The 21,011-nt window shown below is 42.2% G+C and overlaps 1 protein-coding gene across 1 annotated transcript in view; it reads left to right on the forward strand.

Annotated features, from left to right (window-relative positions):
* Positions 1-21,011, forward strand: part of LOC126267230 (atrial natriuretic peptide receptor 1-like) — a 534,344-nt gene that overhangs the window by 408,109 nt on the left and 105,224 nt on the right. Inside the window, exon 5 of the mRNA XM_049972212.1 lies at positions 5,211-5,336. Within this exon, the coding sequence (XP_049828169.1) occupies positions 5,211-5,336 (126 nt within the window). The remainder of the gene's footprint in view (positions 1-5,210; positions 5,337-21,011) is intronic.

The following is a 21,011-nucleotide window of genomic DNA, read 5'->3' on the forward strand; positions in this document are numbered from 1 at the left end:
AACTTTGATCATGTGAATATGGTAGGAAAACACCGTACGTTACTCAACAAGACTCCACATGACCAATACACATGGTAACGCCGGTGCATACGAAAAAAGCCTTGTGGCAGCCATCGGCATCCGTCTAAATACTTTAATTGCATTACATTTATTCGAAGGAAATAAATGGAATCACTAGGAATGGTATTACTGAAGACCCAACGCCTTAAAATGAAAAGCGTGGTCAGGTAACATAATAGTTCACGCGATTGCTGTCGATAAGCAAGTAATACGGATTGCAGTGACAGTCTACCACAGATTTCGCTTTGTCACAACATATACATTACATTTACACTGCAGCGGAAGCCAAGTTGTCACCTGTGCAGTCAAGTACGATTATAAGGGTACGTTTTATGCTGTGTTACAGGCACATCACAGTGCGATAATGTGCTGGACAACTATTTTCCTGGAGCATTAAACGTGGACGGCACTGGCCAGCCAGCGGTCCAACTAGCCTCCAATGATGTGAGCAGTTGCAGTTGAGACGTAAAAAGAGACGGGCAGAGAAACAATATAGCTTCGAATGTCATTTAATTTTTAAAGAGAATGAAGTAATATTCGGCAAAATCTTAGCACTACCGCGCGCTTCTTATGTGACCAGGCGGAAAGCGTAAAATGCTCTCGTTCTCACCTCACACAGTACTCTAATTACAAACAAGAGTAATGAAAATTCTTAACTTTAACACAGAATAATTTTTCACCTTACTGTTGAATACTGAAGCCACTGAAGGTATTAATTTGCTACACGGTCACTGGTTCGATGGATGTGATTGATGTCCTGTGGCCGAGCGGTTCTAGGTGCTTCAGTCCGGAACTGTGCAGTTTCGAATCCTGCCTCGGGCATAGATGTGTGTGATGTCCTTAGGTTACTTAGATTTAAGTAGTTCTAAGTTCTAGGGGACTGTTGACCTCAGATGTTAAGTCCCATAGTGCTCAGAGCCATTTGAACTATTTTGAAGATATTAATTACAGTCAGTCGTCTGGCACTCTCTTAGCTCCTTCCTTATCCGAATCCGAGAAACACATTTCAGTACTGCAACTGTCACTTACTACGTTGATAGGGAGTCGATTGACGACAGAATCTCAAAGCCACCCAAGCGCCGCATTCTGTCCTCTTCTCTTACGACCTGCCGTTCCATATCCCGTCAACGTTCGCCAGTGACGTGAAAAACCTGCGTGCTTTAGTTCCAGTACGTCTGGCAGCTTAAGAGTCTTGTTATTTCTCGGGCCAAATCCCGCAACGTGGCTCTAGATCAGTTCTGTTGGTGTCATATTGTAATGGTACAGTGACAAATGTAAAAGTGCAGCATTTGTACGATGTGCTCGATGCTGTGAAAATGATTTTTTTCATGTCTCTACAGCAAATATCTACATCTGTGGTATAAAACAATGGACATAGTCCAAATAGAGAGTATTCAGTTTTTCATTTTTGTCTTAAAAAATCAAATTGTTTTGTTTTCTTAATGTAAGCAACGTTTATTAGCCGTCTTTCATAAAATATCGATAATTGTGAATGTATATTAGAATGAAAACACGAATTTCGCGTTCTATACGTAATTAAAAACAAGAAGACATGCATTATCTATAAAAATGATGATTAATTTTACAATTACGAGATGTAGGTAATTCAAACCAAACGAGAAAAGCAACTGACCCGAGCCACCGAACCATTTATTGCATAGAGTTAACATAAAGTACACTATTGATTCCGCTATAGGCCTATACGAATATGGCCTTAAGGTTCAACTGTAGGTAATAGAGTCCCTCGGAAAACTTCAGATCCGTTTATCTGTGTACGTTTATGACAAACATTAAGAGCAATCTTTTTAACCCTGTTCCACACACGTGTATCACTGCAGAACAGGAAGCAGCCTCCATTTCACACTTCGTATTACCAGGGCGACAATCAGAGCACCACAGTGCAGAGGCTGTGACTGTACACGATTTTTGAGATTAAAACTACGTAACTAAAGCGTGATTAAAAAAAACGTCGATGGCTGTTAATACATCTGAATATCTTAAGATTTCATTAATGTAACTTAGTAATAATACATCTAATACATAAGTAGGATCTACTACCAAGAGTGCAACAACACCAGTGTAAGTGTGCTACGGCTTCTGACCAAACATCGTGTTTGTATTTGTTTACATCAGGTTTATTCCTACGATGAACGGAGCATATATATATATTGGAATCTCGCTTTAACGTCCTGGACAAGGTCGCAGTGGTGGGGAGTGTGGAAGGCGAGTAACGGAGAGGGGGGCACGTTTACCGTTGCCGCCCTCGCTACAGTTGTGAAGTGTCGAGAGCGTATCTGTCTGTTGCGGCTGATGGTGATGAGTACTTGCAGAAAGCGCACAAAATAAATTATACCGCACCCACAGAGGTTTTGTGATTGGGGAGGGGACAACTGTAGTGATAAGAGTTCCACTGCGAGCGGCCACCCAGCGGCAGGGCAGTCAAAATTCAACAGCTAAGGCTTACTCACAGGCAAGCCTCTAAGCTACAGCTAGCGAGTCTGCAAGAGATCGAGTTTTCAGGTTATGTCAGTTAGACCAATGATTCGACAAGTAAGTGGCCTCTGAATAGAGCGCCGACTATGAAACCCAGCGCATGAACCGCTGAAATGGTCTCTTCTAATGCAAACTCGACAGCAGAGAGATAACTAAAACGGACGCCCCTGCGCAACACAGGAGTGGATTTACCTAGCGCCGAGAACGAGACTGCGCGTCTGTGTATGGGCCAAATTAATTTGTCCGAGCTTTGGAACGTTTTGTTGTGACTGAGGACGAATGAAAGGGATAGTTTGGAACCTGGTGTCGGCATGTACAGGGTGGCAATTATTGAACTATCTGAAATAACGGTTTGCAGTAGGAGATTCAATCTGGATGTTTGGCCTCGGGACATGATGTCAATTAATAAGCGCTGTATGGTTTTGTTTAGCGACGAAGCCCGCTTTCATTTGGATGGATTCAATAAGCAAAATTAGCGAATGTGCGGGACTGACAATCCGCATTTTGCGATCAAGAAGTCTTTTCACCCTCAAAGGGTGACTTTGTGGTGTCCAAATAATCGGAGCGTTATTCCGCGATGGCGCGGTGACTACCGAACGGTACGTGAAGGTGTTGGAAGATGATTTCATCCTCATTATCCAAAGTGACCCTGAGTTCGTCAAGATGTGGCTCATGCAAGACAGAGCTTGACCCCATCGAAGTAAGAGAGCGTTTGATGTCCTGGAGGAGCGCTTTCCGAACCGCATTGTGGGTCTGGGCTGCCCACAGGCGACTGGCATGGGCCTCGATTGGCCGCCATATTGTCTGGATATGGAGACGTGCGACTCCTTCTTGTGGGGCCGTATTAAACGCACGGTTTACAGCAACAACCCCAAAACTATTGCAGAGCTGAGAACAGCATTTCAGGAGGCCATTGACATCATCGACGTTCCGACACTTCAGCCGGTCCTGCAGAATTTCGCTCTTCATCTGCGCCACATTATCGCCAATGATGGCTGGCGTATCGAGAATGTCATAACCTAAATCGGCATATCTATAAGGAGATTTACATCTTGAATAAAGTGTGCGCATGCCGTAATTTGTAACTAATTTACGTTTTTGGTGTAGTTCCGTAACTTTGACCCTGTAATCTACGACTCTCAGATAACATCAAGGGTTCTGTGAGCTTAACGTCCCCAGTCGACGGACGGATCGCTTCCAACAATACAAAGAGGTTTGCAGCTTGACTCTGACACGTGGTCAGGAACCGTACGCCACCATCTTTCCTTTTTCAGGCGAAATACCGGTGATGTCAACAGCTGGAATTTGAACGAGCTACCTCTGAGGCGAGCACCACAACGCAACTGCGTATTAGGGACGTCGGCTGCAGACAAGTATTTAGTTAATAAGGATAAAAACTGATATCATACCTGGTAGCACACTCAGAGCTTAATGTTTGGGGAAACATGTGGAGACACAAAAATTTGCTCCTCAGTACGCAGGTTAGATCCACGAGGCATGACGTATAGTTCAATAGTTCAAATACTTCCAAGCGACGGGATCCGAAACCTTTCTGCACACAGTGCAACATCTTACATTCTTTAGTCTATACTTTCGTCTGTATGAAAGGTAACTCGGAAATGGACTATGAACAAGATGGTCCTTATCAGTAAAACGGAATTTAGCTACACTACAGTCCAAGAGACATTTCAACTCGCATGATACTTATGTCCAATCTCATAATGCGTACCTTTGACTGGCAGGACATTTGAGCACTAACTACAGGAATTTGACACTGAGAAACTTAAGGATTTTCGTAACGAAAGGCCACGAAAGCCCACAGAAAAATTTCAAAATTTCCTGTTCATCGCCTTACAACACGAGGAACTTCAAATATTGGGGCTGTGATAAAAAATGTACGCAGATAGTGAGGAACTTCAGTAACCAGGACGCATAAAGTATCAGTTTAGTTTTCAAAGAGGAAGAGAAGTTAAGCAAAGGAAGTTTTCAAAATTTACAGACCTCATTTAAAAATGGCTCTGAGCACTATGTGACTCAACTGCTGTGGTCATCAGTCCCCTAGAACTTAGAACTACTTAAACCTAACTAACCTAAGGACATCACACACATCCATGCCCGAGGCAGGATTCGAACTTGCGACCGTAGCAGTCGCACGGTTCCGGACTGCACGCCTAGAACCACGAGACCACCGCGGCCGGCAGACCTCATTCAGGAATAATATAACTACAGTACAGTATTGAAGTGAGGACAGATTTCTTCCACTTCGATCCATTGCATTTCTTCATAATTGTAAAGAAGGGAATTTTTCTTTTGATTTACTTATTTACGTCTCATTGGTTATCATGCGAAATTATGGACGAATGCTATAGTTTTTTCTTTCTCTTAAGGATTAAATTTTATTAAGGAAATGAAGGGATGATGTTAAGAAAAAAGGAAATGTAATTTCTACTCCATCTCGAGCACAAATTTTCAGTTTTCAGAGTATTTTCACTGCTAAATATTTTCAGTTTTCATGCCTATTGTGATGCACTCACATGCGCAGACATTTGTAGACAAATAAGCTGGTTTTGTGTACATAATGAATGTGAATCCAGAGAAAACCTCTAGCAAGCCAAGTTAGCAGCGAGTGGAGTGGTGTTTGCTGTGTGTGCACTCAGGCAAGAACCTGGAGCTGGGCCTGAAGCAGGAGGGCGTGCTGAAGTTCGTGCGCGAGCTGGACGGCAACGAGGAGCAGGAGGAGGTGCTGGAGCAGTACCTGCGCGACGCCAGCATGTACGCGCGAGGTGAGTACTCAACCACGACGGCGACCAGCCTCTCACTGGTCACCCTGCCAGACGGGGACCCTGACCCAGGTGCTTGCCTCTCTTACCAGCTCAGCTCTCCAGGCACGTGCTTAAACTGCTCAGTTGGCGAGAGCATTGCTTGTAAAACGCAAGGTCTCGGGTTGGAGGCTCAGTCCCGCACATAGTTTTGATCTGCTTCGATGTTTCAAAACAGAACACACAGTGATGCTGCAAAGTGAAATATTCATTCAGTCACTCCTCCTTCCTTTCGAGGGCCTCCGTAGCAACTACATAGAGTATTTTCAACTAATATTTCATTTCGAATTACACTACTCGCCATTAAAATTGCTACGCCAAGAAGAAATGCAGATGATAAAAGGGTATTCATTGGACAAACATATTACACTAGAACTGACATGTGATTACATTTACACGCAATGTGGGTGCATAAATCATGAAAAATCAGTACCCAGAACAACCACCTCTGGCCGTAATAACGGCCTTGATACGCCTGGGCATTAAGTCAAACAGAGCCTGGATGGCGTGTACAAATACAGCTGTCCATACAGCTTCAACGCGACAACGCAGTTCATCAAGAGTAGTGAATAGCGTATTGTGACGAGACAGTTGCTCGGCCACCATTGACCAGACGTTTTCAATTGGTGAGAGATCTGGAGAATGTGCTGGCCAGAGCAGCAGTCGAATATTTTCTGTAGCCAGAAAGGCCCGTACAGGACCTGCAACATGCGGTCGTGCATTATCCTGCTCAAATTTAGGGTTTCACAGGGATCTAATGAAGGGTAGAGCCAGGGTTCGTAACACATCTGAAATGTAACGTCCACTGTTCAGAGTGCCGTCAGTGCGAACAAGAGGTGACCGACACGAGTAACTAATGGCACCCCATACCATCACGCCGGGTGATACGCCAGTATGGCGATGACGAATACACGCTTCCAATGTGCGTTCACCGCGATGTCGCCAAACACGGATGCGACCATCGTGATGCTGTAAACAGAACCTGGATTCATCCGACAAAATGACGTTTTGCCATTCGTGCACCCAGGTTTGTCGTTGAGTACACCATCGCAGGCGCTCCTGTCTGTGATGCAGCGTCAAGGGTAACCGCAGCCATGGTCTCCGAGCTGATAGTCCATGCTGCTGCAAACGTAGTCGAACTGTTCGTGCAGATGGTTGTTTTGCAAACGTCGAGACGTGGCTGCACGATCCGTTACAGCCATGCCGGTAAGATGCCTGCCATCTCGACTGCTAGTGATACGAGGCCGTTGGGATCCAGCACGGCGTTCCGTATTACCCCCTCCTGAACACACCGATTCCATATTCAGCCAACAGTCATTGGGTCTCGACCAACGCGAGCAGCAGTGTCGTGATAGCATAAACCGCAATCGCGACAGGCTACAATCCGACCTTTATCAAAGTCGGATACGTGATGGTACGCATTTCTTCTCCTTACACAAGGCATCACAACAACGTTTCACCAGGCAACGCCGGTCAACTGCTGTTTGTGCATGAGAAATCGGTCGGAAACTTTCCTCATGTCAGCACGTTGTAGGTGTCGCCAGCGGCGCCGACCTTCTGTGAATGTTCTGAAAAGCTAATCATTGTCATATCACAGCATCTTGTTCCTGTCGGTTAAATTTCGCGTCTGTAGCACGTCAGCTTCGTGGTACAGCAATTTTAGTGGCCAGTAGTATACATAACATTTTAATATGTCTACTAATACTGTAAAACCCGATCACGCTTAAATTCCCAATCACTCAAAAACAATTGTGGGAAGGCCACTCTTAAAGATCTTCCCTTTAAATTTCAATTGTGCACAAAGTTAAGTGGATAACTCGAAATTACCGCCCTCATTATATACCTTAAAGTGAGTAATTTCCATAAACATGAATGCGATAGATGCTCCGTGCCTGGAACAGTATTTATTTCTATATTATTTACTATGATTGAAAGCATTTCACTGACCACTGGTTGATTGCATCTAACTTACTACATTGAAGGTACCAAACAGAAACACTGATTAGCACTGATTAGTTAAATACTTAAATCTATTCACAAACACATGTACTAAACAACACATAAATTCTGCTATGATAATAGTGACAATTCTGTTTCTCAATTCGGGTATGAGTTTAAGTTGATAGCAGTGTTACTTGCCCAACTATGAATTTACTATACCACCACTTGAGAATTCACACTCTAGTGAAGTACAACGCAATCTTATGTCTGCCTCATAGCTGACTGGTCAGCCCAGCAGGGTGTCATGCGAGGGGCCTGCGTTCGATTCCTGGCTGGGTCAGCAGTGGTTAGCACACTGGACTCGTATTCGGGAGGACGACGGTTCAATACCGCGTCCGGCCATCCTGATTTATATTTTCCGTGATTTCCCTAGATCACTCCAGGCAAATGCCTTGATGGTTCCTTTGAAAGGGCACGGTAGATTTCCTACCCTAATCCGAGCTTGCGCTCCGTCTCTAATGACCTCGTTGTCGACGGGACGTTAAACACCAATCTCCTCCTCCTCCTCCTCCTCCTGACTGGGTCAGAGACTTTCTCTGCTCGGGGACAGGGTGTTGTGTCGTCTTACTCACTATATAACTCTCATAGACATGCATATCGCCACAGCGGCGTCAGCCAAAAAGACTTGCACCAGGCGACCAGTCTGCCTAACATGAGGTCCTAGACACACGACACTTCAATTCAATGAAATCTACATATCCTGCAAATTCCGGGCGGAAACACTGACTGGAAGTTAATGACGATCCCCAGATATCACACATTCAGTAGAAGTGCGATGATGCGGAGACAGTCGATCGTCCTGCATTCGAAAAGCGTGAAATCAAATCAAATGGTTCTAATGGCTCTGATTACTATGGGACTTAACTTAGAACTACTTAAACCTAACTAACGACAACACACAAGTCCATGCACGATGCAAATTTCGAACCTGCGACCGTAGCGAACACGCGGTTCCAGACTGTAGCGCCTAGAACCGTTCGGCCACTACGGCCGGCAGCGTGAACTCGAATTGAGCTACCATACCAGACCTGCGAGTGGACCTCACTCCATACGTGACGGAGTTACGTCAAGCTACACCCTGGACAAGCGCGAGGTCCTTCGTGAAGACGAAGTGGTCAGCACCGTGTTGCAACTCGAAGATGTTTCGGGCTCAAACACAGTGTAATGCCAAATCGATCCACCATCTATTGCTTCTGTCCCTGGTTCAACCCGGACACCTCCGCGACCGAATTGCAAGATGGTGTGGACACGTCTGCGACCGAACCGCAAGCTGATGCTGCCAAACCCTTGTGGCATTCATTTGCGCCCTCCAAATATCTTCCCATCACACAGTGCTAGTTACCAATTGTAAAATTAAATAGCACTGCCTCCCACTCGCGAAGACTGCCTCCAAGTAGAGAATCTCTCCACTATAGCGCTTCTCGTTCAGATGGCAACCACAACATTAACATCGCCCCTACTACAGAAAAATATACTTCATCATTAAGCTCTTGAAGCCACACACTATAACGCTGTTCCAGTCTCCGCTCCCGATCGGTCCCATTTGTCCAATCTGTTCCTTTCTCGCCCTGCCGACAACCAACCGTTGTACATTCACATGCGCAGAGCAAACTTCCACAAACCAGTGAGTCCATCATCATGTTAGTATAGCAAAGAAATGTAAATTACAGAGGGCACCCTACTGCCAGGCACTGCGATTCCATCTCATCAGTAGGTCTCATTCTCACTTACCCTGTTGTCAGTTACTGAATCACAAAGTCACATTTAGTTTTGAGTTAACTGACATGCAGAATTGTCTTCCGTGTTTCATAACACCGCTAATTTATTTAAAATATTGTGCGGAAGGTAGGTAGTAGAGCAGATACAAGCAAAGTATTGTCCCCAACAACTCGATTAGTTTGTTCAGCCTTTGGTATGCCTCAAGGTCAGTCAAGATTATCAAAATTCAAGAGATACCGCCATTCTTAGTGCGTCATCTGATTATTAGTACCACACTGACTCCACCAGATTCAAATCCAAGGAGAACACCCTAACTGCTTTGCTTACTCTTGGATTATAAGCAGAAGGCAAATCCTTGTAGATGATGCTATCTTTACCAATAAGGACTAATGATCCAGCAAACAAATAAAGAACAAATCTATTCTCACAGGTCATAGTTAATATTACATTCAGCAGCATATTGTGAGAACTTACTTTGCCTCACATTTAAGTTGTCTCATTGCACATTCACGTTACGAGATAACTGACTTAAGGTCATTGGTATTTCTCTGAGAATGTGTAGTACATAAAGTGTAATTTCTGGACTGACATTGAGAACATCCATAATGAAAGTTTGTACATTTGCACTCTCATATGTTTTTGAATTTCTCTTGGTGCTGACCAAACACAAAACAACGAAATCCAAAACTGAACAAGTGGGCTTTAGGCTTTTTAAACATTAAACATTATTAATAAATTATCAGAGAAATTTCATATGGCTACCCTTGTTTCACGAATACTTACATAATTCTATGAGCATTGGATGTAGCGGATTCTAACTCTTGTACCTACACAAAAACATCCATATAACCAAAGGTATCTTTTGGTCGCACCCTTATGATCTAACATGTGAAATTTGCCACATTCAATACAAGACATTAACAAAATATACATGAGACATGTAATTCATAACACAATAAGGTCAATGAGGAAAATTAGCATCTATAAATAGTCAATGAAGAATGAGCCTGTACTACCTCTTAGAAAAAAAAATTGTTAAATGTTACATTCATGCTGGTTCTCTACACATGTGTCTCGTGGGGGTCACTTATGCACAAAGAACTCGGGAAGGGTACGCAGAATAGTCTGACAACTGTCTCCTGAACCTCCGCAGTGAGGGCATGTCGCTACACAGGGGCAGGCAAAGCACATGGCAACGCATGGGCCACCTTCTCAACCTTGAAAATTCAGAGAGGGTTGACTTTTGCGCCTTGACATATTCATGCTCAACTGATCCTGACCAACCTTCAACATCGTAGTTTCTGGAACACAGGCCTGTGACTCAGAACAGCAGTCATCAGTGTACGAAAGTGTGTGCGGATGCAGCTGGCAGTGCTTACTCATATCGTTTCAACTGTGCTGTGATGGTGATGACTATAATCGCCTGGGCAAAACAGCAATTTTACGGACTAGGTGTCCAGCAGCCCACTACACAGAGGTTATGATTTAATGAAAATAAGGTAAACCAACCTGTATTGTCTGTACTGTTAGCTGTGGCAGGTAGCGCTCATTGATGTCTTGTCGTCAGTTAACATAGACGGGCAAAATTTGCATCCGGCATATTTGCTTTTGGTTGCCACCCATGGAGCTTGGTGTTGATGGACTTCCTGTTTGTGTTCTTCTAACAATGACAGTTGACTTTTCACTTCGTGGCAGCATTTTTCTATCTTCAATGTAAAGAGTAACTAGGAGTCTCCCCAATTCGTTGCGAAATAGTCTTCTTTTGTAGAGTTTCTTTCTACCCTGGATTGTTTCTTTCCACAGCACAAATGCATTGAAGGTAGAAATATCACTAATACTGTGTGAGATGGTCGTTGGCAGCAGTCTGTTTTCCTCTTGAATGTGTAGGTGTGTCTGTTGCATATTTCCTCACTGTTCTACATTATGCGCAACAGGATAAGCTGCTCTTTCTTCCTCGGAATATAAGATACGACAATGATATCCCTAGTAAAAGACAACTTTGACATGTGAACATCTTCTGCACTTGATATGTAATTAGGGAGCACAGGCTTACTTTTCCTAACCACCCGCCACCCCCAGCATAGTACGGTGACTTTTGAGAAGTCCTAGGCCCAATGCGTATGTTAAGAAATTGTCACATGTGACATTTTGTCCTTTTAGCTCGTATGTCAAATCCATGACAACCCTTGATTTTTTTCAGGTGCTTGTCCAGGTAATTTTTCTTTACAGATTTCTGTCTTAAAAAACATCAGAAGTACCACTATCACAATATGTCCATGTCCTTACCCCATAATTCGAAGGTTTAGTTGGTGTACATTGTTTGGATAGACAACGTCCTCGGAAAGCCATCAGCTGTTCATCGACGGTTACACTGGTGTCAGTATTTCTACCCACTTATCCCACATAATTCTCTTAGGTGCAAATTTGTCGTTTACCCTTCGTGCTCTTCGATCAGACTGAAACGTAACACACGTGAGATGCAGCAGAACCGATTCAGCGACATTTCGGGTGGAAAAACAGCTCAATCTGTTTCTGGTCCACACAGGCTCTTTGATGATTCGCCATATGATTTATACACACCAGCCAGTAATAACAATGGAATGTAGGATGCAAGTGTAATTTGCTCTAATGCTTCCCAGCTAGCCCATAAACTCTTCGACCCTCAATATTAGTCATTTCCACAAAAATATTCTGATTATTATCGTTCATTACAACTTGAAAAGATTTTGTATCCCGTACTTTGGCCAGGAGTGCGTTTTTATAGTGTTTGCCCTAGATGCTCTTCGAGTTTGCGTAAAAGGTTCTGAGTTCAATGTGATTTCTTTGTCTTTAGACAGAATAGATTGAACAGCTTGCACATTGTCATTTCGGGTATCGGTATGTGAAATGTCTTCTGAATCGGGTGAAGAAAGAATGTTGTCATCGTTGGTGTGATTTCCTTCTTCAGAAATAATCCCCAAGCAGTCAGATGGATTTGTTAATGCTTACAATTGCTCATCGGAAAGAACTCGTTTTATCATTATAGCCACAAAGAAATTACTATGATACATACATGAATTACATCTGCACACAACATTTGATAAATGCAGCTGTTAGGGATAATGTGCTGTAATAATCTGAACGCAATCAACATGTTGCAGTGTTACATAACCATCACACATTTCAATAATAAGGAATCAGATATTTACTTCGTCATATAAAACCGTTATAGATGAACGTCAGGCATGTATAAATAAAGCTTGACTATGATATTTGTACGTCCTGTGAATTTTTAAGCCCTCTCGATCATACTAATACAAGGAACAAAAGTGTAAGAAATTAGGTTCTAGCAAGGGCGAGAATAAGCAATTTCTTTTAAAAAATTGTGGTTTAAGGTATATAGAATGATTGGAGAAAGAAAATCATCCATTTTGGTGCAAAACAATTTAAATATTAAACGTTATAGAAGAACAGATTCCTTTTCAGGTCATATTGACTCCAAGGACATCGCACTGGTATTAAACCTCCAGAAATGTCTCAGTTTAGCCTGTGACGCTGTAGATGGTGGTGTAAGGGGCGTACAGAATAACTGGCCACCGTTTCCCACCCGATTTTTGTGACAGTTAAGCCAGACCGTCCTTGGACTGACTTAGTGAGCCGTGTGGGAACTCTTCCTACCTATTATGTGGAGATACTCTCTTAGTTTTCTGTCCTCTTGCGGAGCCGTTGCAGTTCTGAAAGTTCGAAACTACTGTCTATTTCTTAAGTAATCAAGCGGGAAGATGTTTTTCTGTGCAAAAAATTGTCAATGGGAACCGGGGCAAGTAAGGCTAGCAACCTGCTTCCCTGGTACTTTAAATATGATGCTGGCAACAATTAGAGCAAAATGCCTCGGAACTTAGGCGGTGACGGAGTCACACCTCTAATTGACAAACCAGGGACACAAGATACGACTCGGCAAACGAATGGTAACGAGAAGTGGAGCTATTAATATCAATGGGAGCTACTTTGGAAAGAAGGTAGAGCTGGCAGAGGCTGCAAGTAAGATGGGATTGGATGTTTCAGCTGTAAGTGACAGTCGGGTAAGGGGTGAGAAAGAAGAGGAAATGGGAGAATACAAGGTCTGCCTGTCAGGTGTCAAAGCAGGAATAGCACAATGAGGTGTAAGGCTTTACATCAGGAAAGAAATGGAACCCAGCGTAGTTGCAATAAGGTATGTAAACGAACGACTGATGTGGATAGATTTGACAGTGTCTAGCAAGAAAATTAGGATTGTGTCTGTATATTTGCATTTTGAAGGGTCAGATCAAGATAGGGATGAATAGTTTTTATGACGCATTCAGTGATGTAGTTGTTAGAGTAAAGGACAAGGACAGTGTTCTGCTCATGGGTGATTTTAATGCCAGGATTGAAAATCGAACAGAAGTGTATGAAAAGGTTATGGATAAATTTGGAGAGGATATGGAGGCCAACAGGAACGGGAAACAACTCTTGGAGGTCTGTGCCAGTATGGGCTTAGTAATCACAAACTCCTTTTTTAAAAGTAAGAACTTTCACCGGTATACTTGGGAAGGCAGGGGAGCGAGATCTGTTATTGACTATATAATAACAGATCAGGCATTTAGGAAGGCTGTGAGGGACACACGTGTGTTCAGGGTATTCTTTGATGACACTGATCACTATTTAATCTGCAGTGAAATTGGTATTGTAAGTCCGAAAGTGCAAGAGGTCAGGTCCATATGTAGGAGGCTAATAGTGCAGAAACTTCAGGCACAAGTACATAACAGTGATCTCACAAAGGTACCAGTTAGTTCAATGTTGTCAATTACAGTCATTGGAAAAGGAATGGACAAGGTACAGGTACACAGTACTAGACGTGGCTAAAGAATGTTTTGGAACAGTAGTGTATAAAGGTAGGATGAAGCAAACAGATTGGTGTATTGACACAGTCAAGGCACCCTGTAAAAGGAAAAAGAAGGTGTATCAAAATTGGCTACATACTAGAACTCAAGTAGACAGAGAAAGTTATGTTGAAGAAAGAAACAAAGCCAAACAGATAATTGCAGCATCCAAAAAGAAATCTTGGGAAGACTTTGGAAACAGGTTGGAGATTATGGGTCAAGCTGCTCGAAAACCATTCTGGAGTGTAATAAGCAGATTTCGAAAGGGAGGTAAGAAGGAAATGACAAGTATTTTTGACAGGTCAGGAAAACTGCTGGTTAATCCTGTTGATGCCTTGGTCAGATGGAGGGAATATTTTGAAGAGTTGCTCAATGTAGGTGAAAATAGGAATGATGATGAAAATAGGATCACATTTGAGGAAGTGGAAAAAATGGTCAATAGATTGCAGTGGGGTGGATGAAATTAAGTCGGAACTCATCAAATACAGTGGAATGTCAGGTCTTAAATGGCTACACAGGATAATTGAAATAGCCTGGGAGTCGGGACAGGTTCCATCAGACTGGACAAAAGCAGTAATCACACCAATCTTTAAACATGGAAACAGAAAAGATTGTAACAACTACACAGGTATCTCTTTAATCAGCGTTGTGGGTAAAATCTTCTCAGGTATTGTTGAAAGGAAAGTGAGAGTTTTAGTTTAGGACAAATTGGATGAAAATCAATGTGGGTTTAGGCCTCTTAGAGGTTGTCAGGACCAGATCTTTAGCTTACGGCAAATAATGGAGAAGTGTTACGAGTGGAACAGGGAATTTATAGATCTAGAAAAGGCATATGATCGGGTTCCTAGGAGGAAGTTATTGTCTGTTCTGCGAGATTATGGAATAGGAGGAAAATTTTTTCAAGCAATTAAAGATATTTACCTAGATAGTCTGGCAACAGTTAGAGTCAACGGTAAATTGAATTCATGGTTCAGAGTAGTTTCAGGGGTAAGACAAGGCTGCAATCTGTCTCCACAGTTGTTCATATTATTTATGGATCATATGTTGAAAACAATAGACTGGCTGGGTGAGATTAAGATATGTGAACACAAAATAAGCAGTCTCGCATATGCGGATGACGTAGTTTTGATGGCAGATTCGATTGAAAGTTTGCAAAGTAATATTTCAGAGCTAGATCAGAAATGTAAAGACTATGTTATGAAGATCAGCATCTCCAAAACGAAAGTAATGTCAGTGGGAATAAGATATAAACGGATTGAGTGCCAAATTGGAGGAACCAAGTTAGAACAGGTGGACGGTTTCAAGTACTTAGGATGCATATTCTCACAGGATGGCAACATAGTGAAAGAACTGGAAGCGAGGTGTAGCAAAGATAGTGCAGTCAGCGCTCAGCTACGATCTACTCTCTTCTGCAAGAAGGAAAATGGTACCAAGACTAAGTTACCTACGCATCGTTCAATCTTTCGACCAACTTTGTTGTATGGGAGCGAAAGCTCGGTGGATTGAGGTTACCTTATCAATAAGGTTGAGGTTACGGATATGAAAGTAGCAAGAGTAATTGCAGGTACTAGTAGATGGGATCAATGGCAGGAAGGTGTCGATAATGAGGAAATCAAAGAAAAACTGGGCATGAACTCTATAGATGTAGCTGTCAGGGCGAACAAGCTTAGATGATGGGGTCATGTTACACGCATGGGAGAAGCAAGGTTACCTAAGAGAGTCATTGGTTCAGCAGTAGAGGGTAGGATGAGTCGGAGTAGACCAAGGAGAAGGTACCTAGATTCGATTAAGAATTATTTTGAAGTAATAGGCTTAACATCAGAAGAGGCACCAATGTTAGCACTGAATAGAGGCTCATGGAGGAATTTTATAAGGGGGGCTATGTTCCGAATGAACGCTGAAAGTCTTACATGATGATGATGATGCCATTATGTTGCGTTTATTTAAGAAACAGTGTGCAATGAACTTTACGATACCGACTATAAGCTAACTATTAACGGTTCAATAGCATGGTATACAGCATCACTAGGTCGAAGTGCGTCCTATCGACGCCTGGCTACTATGGCGCACGGTCTGTAGCTTGAGCGTACAATCGGTATAGTTCATATAAGATCTTCCGTTATGCAAAAGCTATTCATCTGTTTATTAATATCAACGTTTCCTGGCATTGTAAAATTACTGAAAGATATTATTTATGAGCTATAGACTACTAGTGTCTGAGTGGCAAAAGGCAACATTCGCTGGCAAATATTAATAAATAACAATTATTTGATTCGCGCCAGAATGAATAACTTTCCCTACGTATAATTTTGTACATGGCTGCACGTTCAGAGACCGTGAATAGTTACAACTGAAAGAAAAGCAGCCCTCGGTCACTATATTTAAACGAATCAACCGGGTTTCAACACTGTTAGGAGTCTCTTCCTCAGAATTTAAATCAAAGAATGGTCTATATTATATAACATGGTGTGGTGTGCGTACTGTAAGACCTTCAGTACACACACCATCAGATTGTTTGACTCGTCGCTGTAACGAAGTAGGCAAGTGTCAGCAATATGTCTCGTAGTCTTGTCGTAGCGTGTTTATCTTCTGCCGTTAGGTCAGACGATAGAAATGCCACTTGCACTCTTAGAGTAGCAGATTGACGGTGACCAACTTTAAACAGAACTTGATTAATTTTCAAACACATTTGTTAAAATAATAAATAACAGACATTACGCAACTTGATTCTGGATGCTGTTTACAATTGTCAACCTGAAGTTCCTTTGGTCTTGGTACGTTAATCTTATTCTCACATATCTCTGATACTTGACAAAGTTTCTATACATTTCTCTTCAGGCCATGTACAGGAATATGATAATCTTATTAGGCGCAGACTGAAACTTGAATACAGACTACTGCAGACTGGTGCAGACTGACTTATCGGAGGTCTATACACTCGTTATAATACCTTGCGCGTTTAGGTATCACTGTGCGAGCGTGATCCGCGAGGAGTAAAAGGTTCTACGTTAGCAGCAATCTCATTGGCTGCGTTACATATCAATACGCGAATCGGCGGAAGCAGAATTTGGTCCGTCTCTACGACAGCGCCAACTCGTAGTGCAGAGACGAACGAGCGCTGCGCTTGCGCTGTTGTGGTTAGCGGGGCGCGCTCTAGTGGGAAAGTTGTGTACGCGCTGAATACGCGGAACTATGTACATAACACATGGTCACAGAATTATAACTAAAAACTTTTGATAGCGTATAAGTACGGATTTATCGTACTTATATGTCATTTATAAAATAATAAATGTGCCAAGAGAGCATTAGTCACAAAGATATTTAAGATAACGAAAGCTGTGATGGCGAGACACTAAGAGCTGCTCGTTACTTACGTGGTGCAGGTTGCAAAGTGGACTGAGGTGGCAGCGTTAACAAATGCGGCCAGTTGAACATGGCACTGCAACGAGCGCGACATCTACTAGCCGTAGATAAAATTAGGCTACTTCACATTGAAATATAGACAGAAATGATTATAAATGAGTAGTATTTGGTACATAATGGAAAGCAATGTTTTTTTGATAGCAGCATACAACATAACATTTTGTCTACATCAAACATTATAACACTAAGATAAACCACGAAAACATCATTATGAAAACGTAGATAGGACTGAATGACAAGTTCTAGAAAGTAATATTGACGTGAAATGCACCCAAGAAACATTTGATAACTGAAAAAACATTGGATTACCTTAGAAGGAAAAAAACATGTCTGCTACCTGCACAAGGAGACCCAAAGTCAGATATACCGAGTAACGGCTTTATACCGTTGAAAACAAATTTGTAACGTAGCTGTAGCTGCTCGTTAAGGATGAGGCTATTTAAGGATGAGGCTATCCTTTAGAGCAAAATGCTTGAAAATCTCTAATTCTTTTAGAATGTTGCAGTGCCATGTTCAACTGGCCGCATTTGTTAATTAGAATGTAGTCTACGCCCTTCCTTTTCGGTGTGCAAAATGTTGCTATCACAGATGGTTTTAGGTGAATGACCTGTAATTAGAAGATGGTCGAAAAAAGATGAATTTTGGGGGCTAGTGCCATTTTTTCTTAGCAAGTGTTCTTTATATCTGGTAGTGAAGGCAAGTCCTGTTTGTTCTATATAGTAAGAGGAGCAAGTATCGCAGACAATTTTGTAGACACCAGAATTTTCTAAAGGCGAACGCATAGAATGTGAATTATGAATGAAGTTTTTTTTCTTCAAATTGTTATTAGTAGAAAAAGCAACGTTGCAATCGTATTTCTGATTAAAGATAGGCCCCACGAAAGGAATAGAGGAATATTTTTTTGAGTTAGACTCGATAACAGAGGTGCCTAGCGTAGTAAGTCTTTTTGATGTTTTCTTTTTAAGAACGTCATCTACTATGATTAGAAAATCATCAACATATCTGGAATAAGAGAGAATGCCTAGTGACGCAGCTGGAAAACAATTAAAAATTCTTCTAGGGAGTTGATGAAAATATCAGCAAGGATACCAGCTCTTTGCTGACATCACGAGTGATTTCTGCATCGGTAACTCATCCCATTGGCTCTGAAAGCGCCAGATGGCCAACCGCCTCTGTTAGCCATAGTGAGAAGACAGCTCTCTCCTTACTTCGTACGTACTGCAGCACTGATTCATTCACTTCACGTATGTGAAATAGCAAAACTGGAAATAAAGTGAAATGCACTCTTCTCTGCAAGTAAGGGGTACCTTACAATCCTAAAATAACAGCAGGATTTAAGAAAATCTTTCTCGGTGGGATGGAATCGAAATCAGTGAATACATACTGAAAAAAACGAATTTTTTGTCAAAATCGATTAGTACGGATTGTTTTAAAATGACTATACAGGTTTTAAGGCTTTGTAATGTTTATTGAATTCAACTTACGATTATAAATAATGCATCACATGAAAGAGCAACTCAAACAATTTTATCTGTATACCTGTGCTCAAAGGGCAGAGTATGGAACTAAGGAGAACGACAGAAGAACGTCCTGAACGAGTGAGAGTCTTTCATGCGTATGCCCAAGAAATTATTTCGAAAGGCTAGTCGAGAACTAGCAGTTCCAGCGACGCCTGTTTGAAGACTTTTAAGGAGACGCTGAATTCGACGTCCAACATTTGCAGTTGTCACAAGCGCTAAACCCAACAGACTACGGTTTACTTGCCAACTTTGCAAACGAAATGTTGCTGCATGACGATGGAGATCATCTGGATCGTGTCGTCTTCCGTGATGATGAATTGACATTTCACCTAGGTGGAAATGTGAACACACATGATGTGTGTATCTGGGGGGTCAACAAATCCCCACGAGATTGTACGATAGCAATGACTCTTCCGTGAATTGAATGTTTTTTGTGCCATTTCCCGGCGGTTGATTATGGTCCTATGTTTATAGTGAAGCAACTGTAACTGGTGTTTCTTACCCTGACGCACTGGAAGTATGGGTCTTTCTTCAATTGGAGGTAACTCTACCAAAGAACTTTATTGGTGCGCAGCCTCACTGGCGTAACTCAGTATGCAACTGGTTAAACGACGTGTTACGCGACCGCTGGATTGGCCCCAGGGGTCGGATGACAGAGCTTGTTTTGCATGGCCTCCACGTTCACACACGATCTGCCGCCTTGTAAATTTTACCTTTTGATGTGCATAAAAGGCCATATGTATGTGCCTCCGCTAACAGCTGATCTACTCGACTTAAGAAACAATGTGGTTGCAACAATTACTCCAGATGCACTGATCAAGGTTTGGGAAGAACCCTGCTATCGGCTCGATGCCTGACGAATCGTGTTCACATTGAACACTGTAAAAAAACTGTTAGAGTTGCTCTTTCATTTGACGTATTATTTATAACTGTAAGTTGAAAATAGTAAATGCTACAAATCTTTAAAACCCGTATTTGAAACACGGTTTCTTTTAGAATATCCAGTAGTGTACCTGAATACAGATAACCAAAATAATCACGAAAATCTATCCTATGCATCACTTAAATATAGCATACCACTCGTAACAAACTATTCTGACGGCAGTAAAACCTTGCAAGAAAATTGGGGATTTGCAGTATGTGTAGTTTTACTGTGTAAGGATGAAATGCAGCTGTCAGGTTACAATATAAATAATACAATATAATTAATACATATAAACGGCTAAATTTTCTTCCTAAGTGAGTTTTTGAGTCGAGAGTAACATTATGTGTACAAAACACATGCAGGTTCCTTACCGTAATATGCGGATATGATTACAGATCTGTGGTTGTGAATGAGTGTAACGTGATTGGTTGGTTGCGGTTGATCCACAGAGGAGTGGACAGAGCGGGAAGCTCCACAAGGCTGGTTACAGATGAGCGGCTGCCTGTAAGAAGATGGCAGCAGCAGAAGACTTTAGCGAAGACATGCAGAGGAATGATGACTGGTACAGGGTCTGGGACCTCGACGCAGGTAAACGTAGAGTTGTGCGCATAGATAGGCGAAGAGACCCAGTATCATTGATTAAAAGTCCTTAGAAATAGTGACAACCACAAAACAGCTGGAAGTAGTCATTCTGAGCACCAAAAAGTGGAATGATTACATAAAACAGAATGGAAGGAAAAATATATTTCTGGTTCACATTCATTAGAGGAATCCTAAGGAATTGTAAACCATCCACGAAAGAAGTTGGTTGGTTGGTTGGTTGATTGGGGTTGGAGGGACCAAACAGCAAGGTCATCAGTCCCTTGTTACAAAGGCGGTCAGTTCCGACAGAGGGACAGCTCAGAAGAGTCAAAAACGATAAAAGGTAAAAGGTAAAAGGCTAAAAAAGTGCAGTTGTGTCGTCAATGATAAAAACACAAGGAGGGAAGTCAGTAAATGGGTAACCTCAAGAGAGGAAATACCCCACCTGTGATGCAGTACAAGCAAGACCACATGCTATTTAAAAGCGTTCAACCGCCAGAGTGTAAAAGGGCGGATTGTAGAAGGGATTAAACAAACCGAAAAGGCGATAAAAACAGTAAAAGGGAAAAAAGAAGGGACATGGCCAGGG

The sequence above is a fragment of the Schistocerca gregaria genome, chromosome 4 (genome assembly GCF_023897955.1).
Source record: "Schistocerca gregaria isolate iqSchGreg1 chromosome 4, iqSchGreg1.2, whole genome shotgun sequence".
NCBI lineage: Eukaryota > Metazoa > Arthropoda > Insecta > Orthoptera > Acrididae > Schistocerca > Schistocerca gregaria.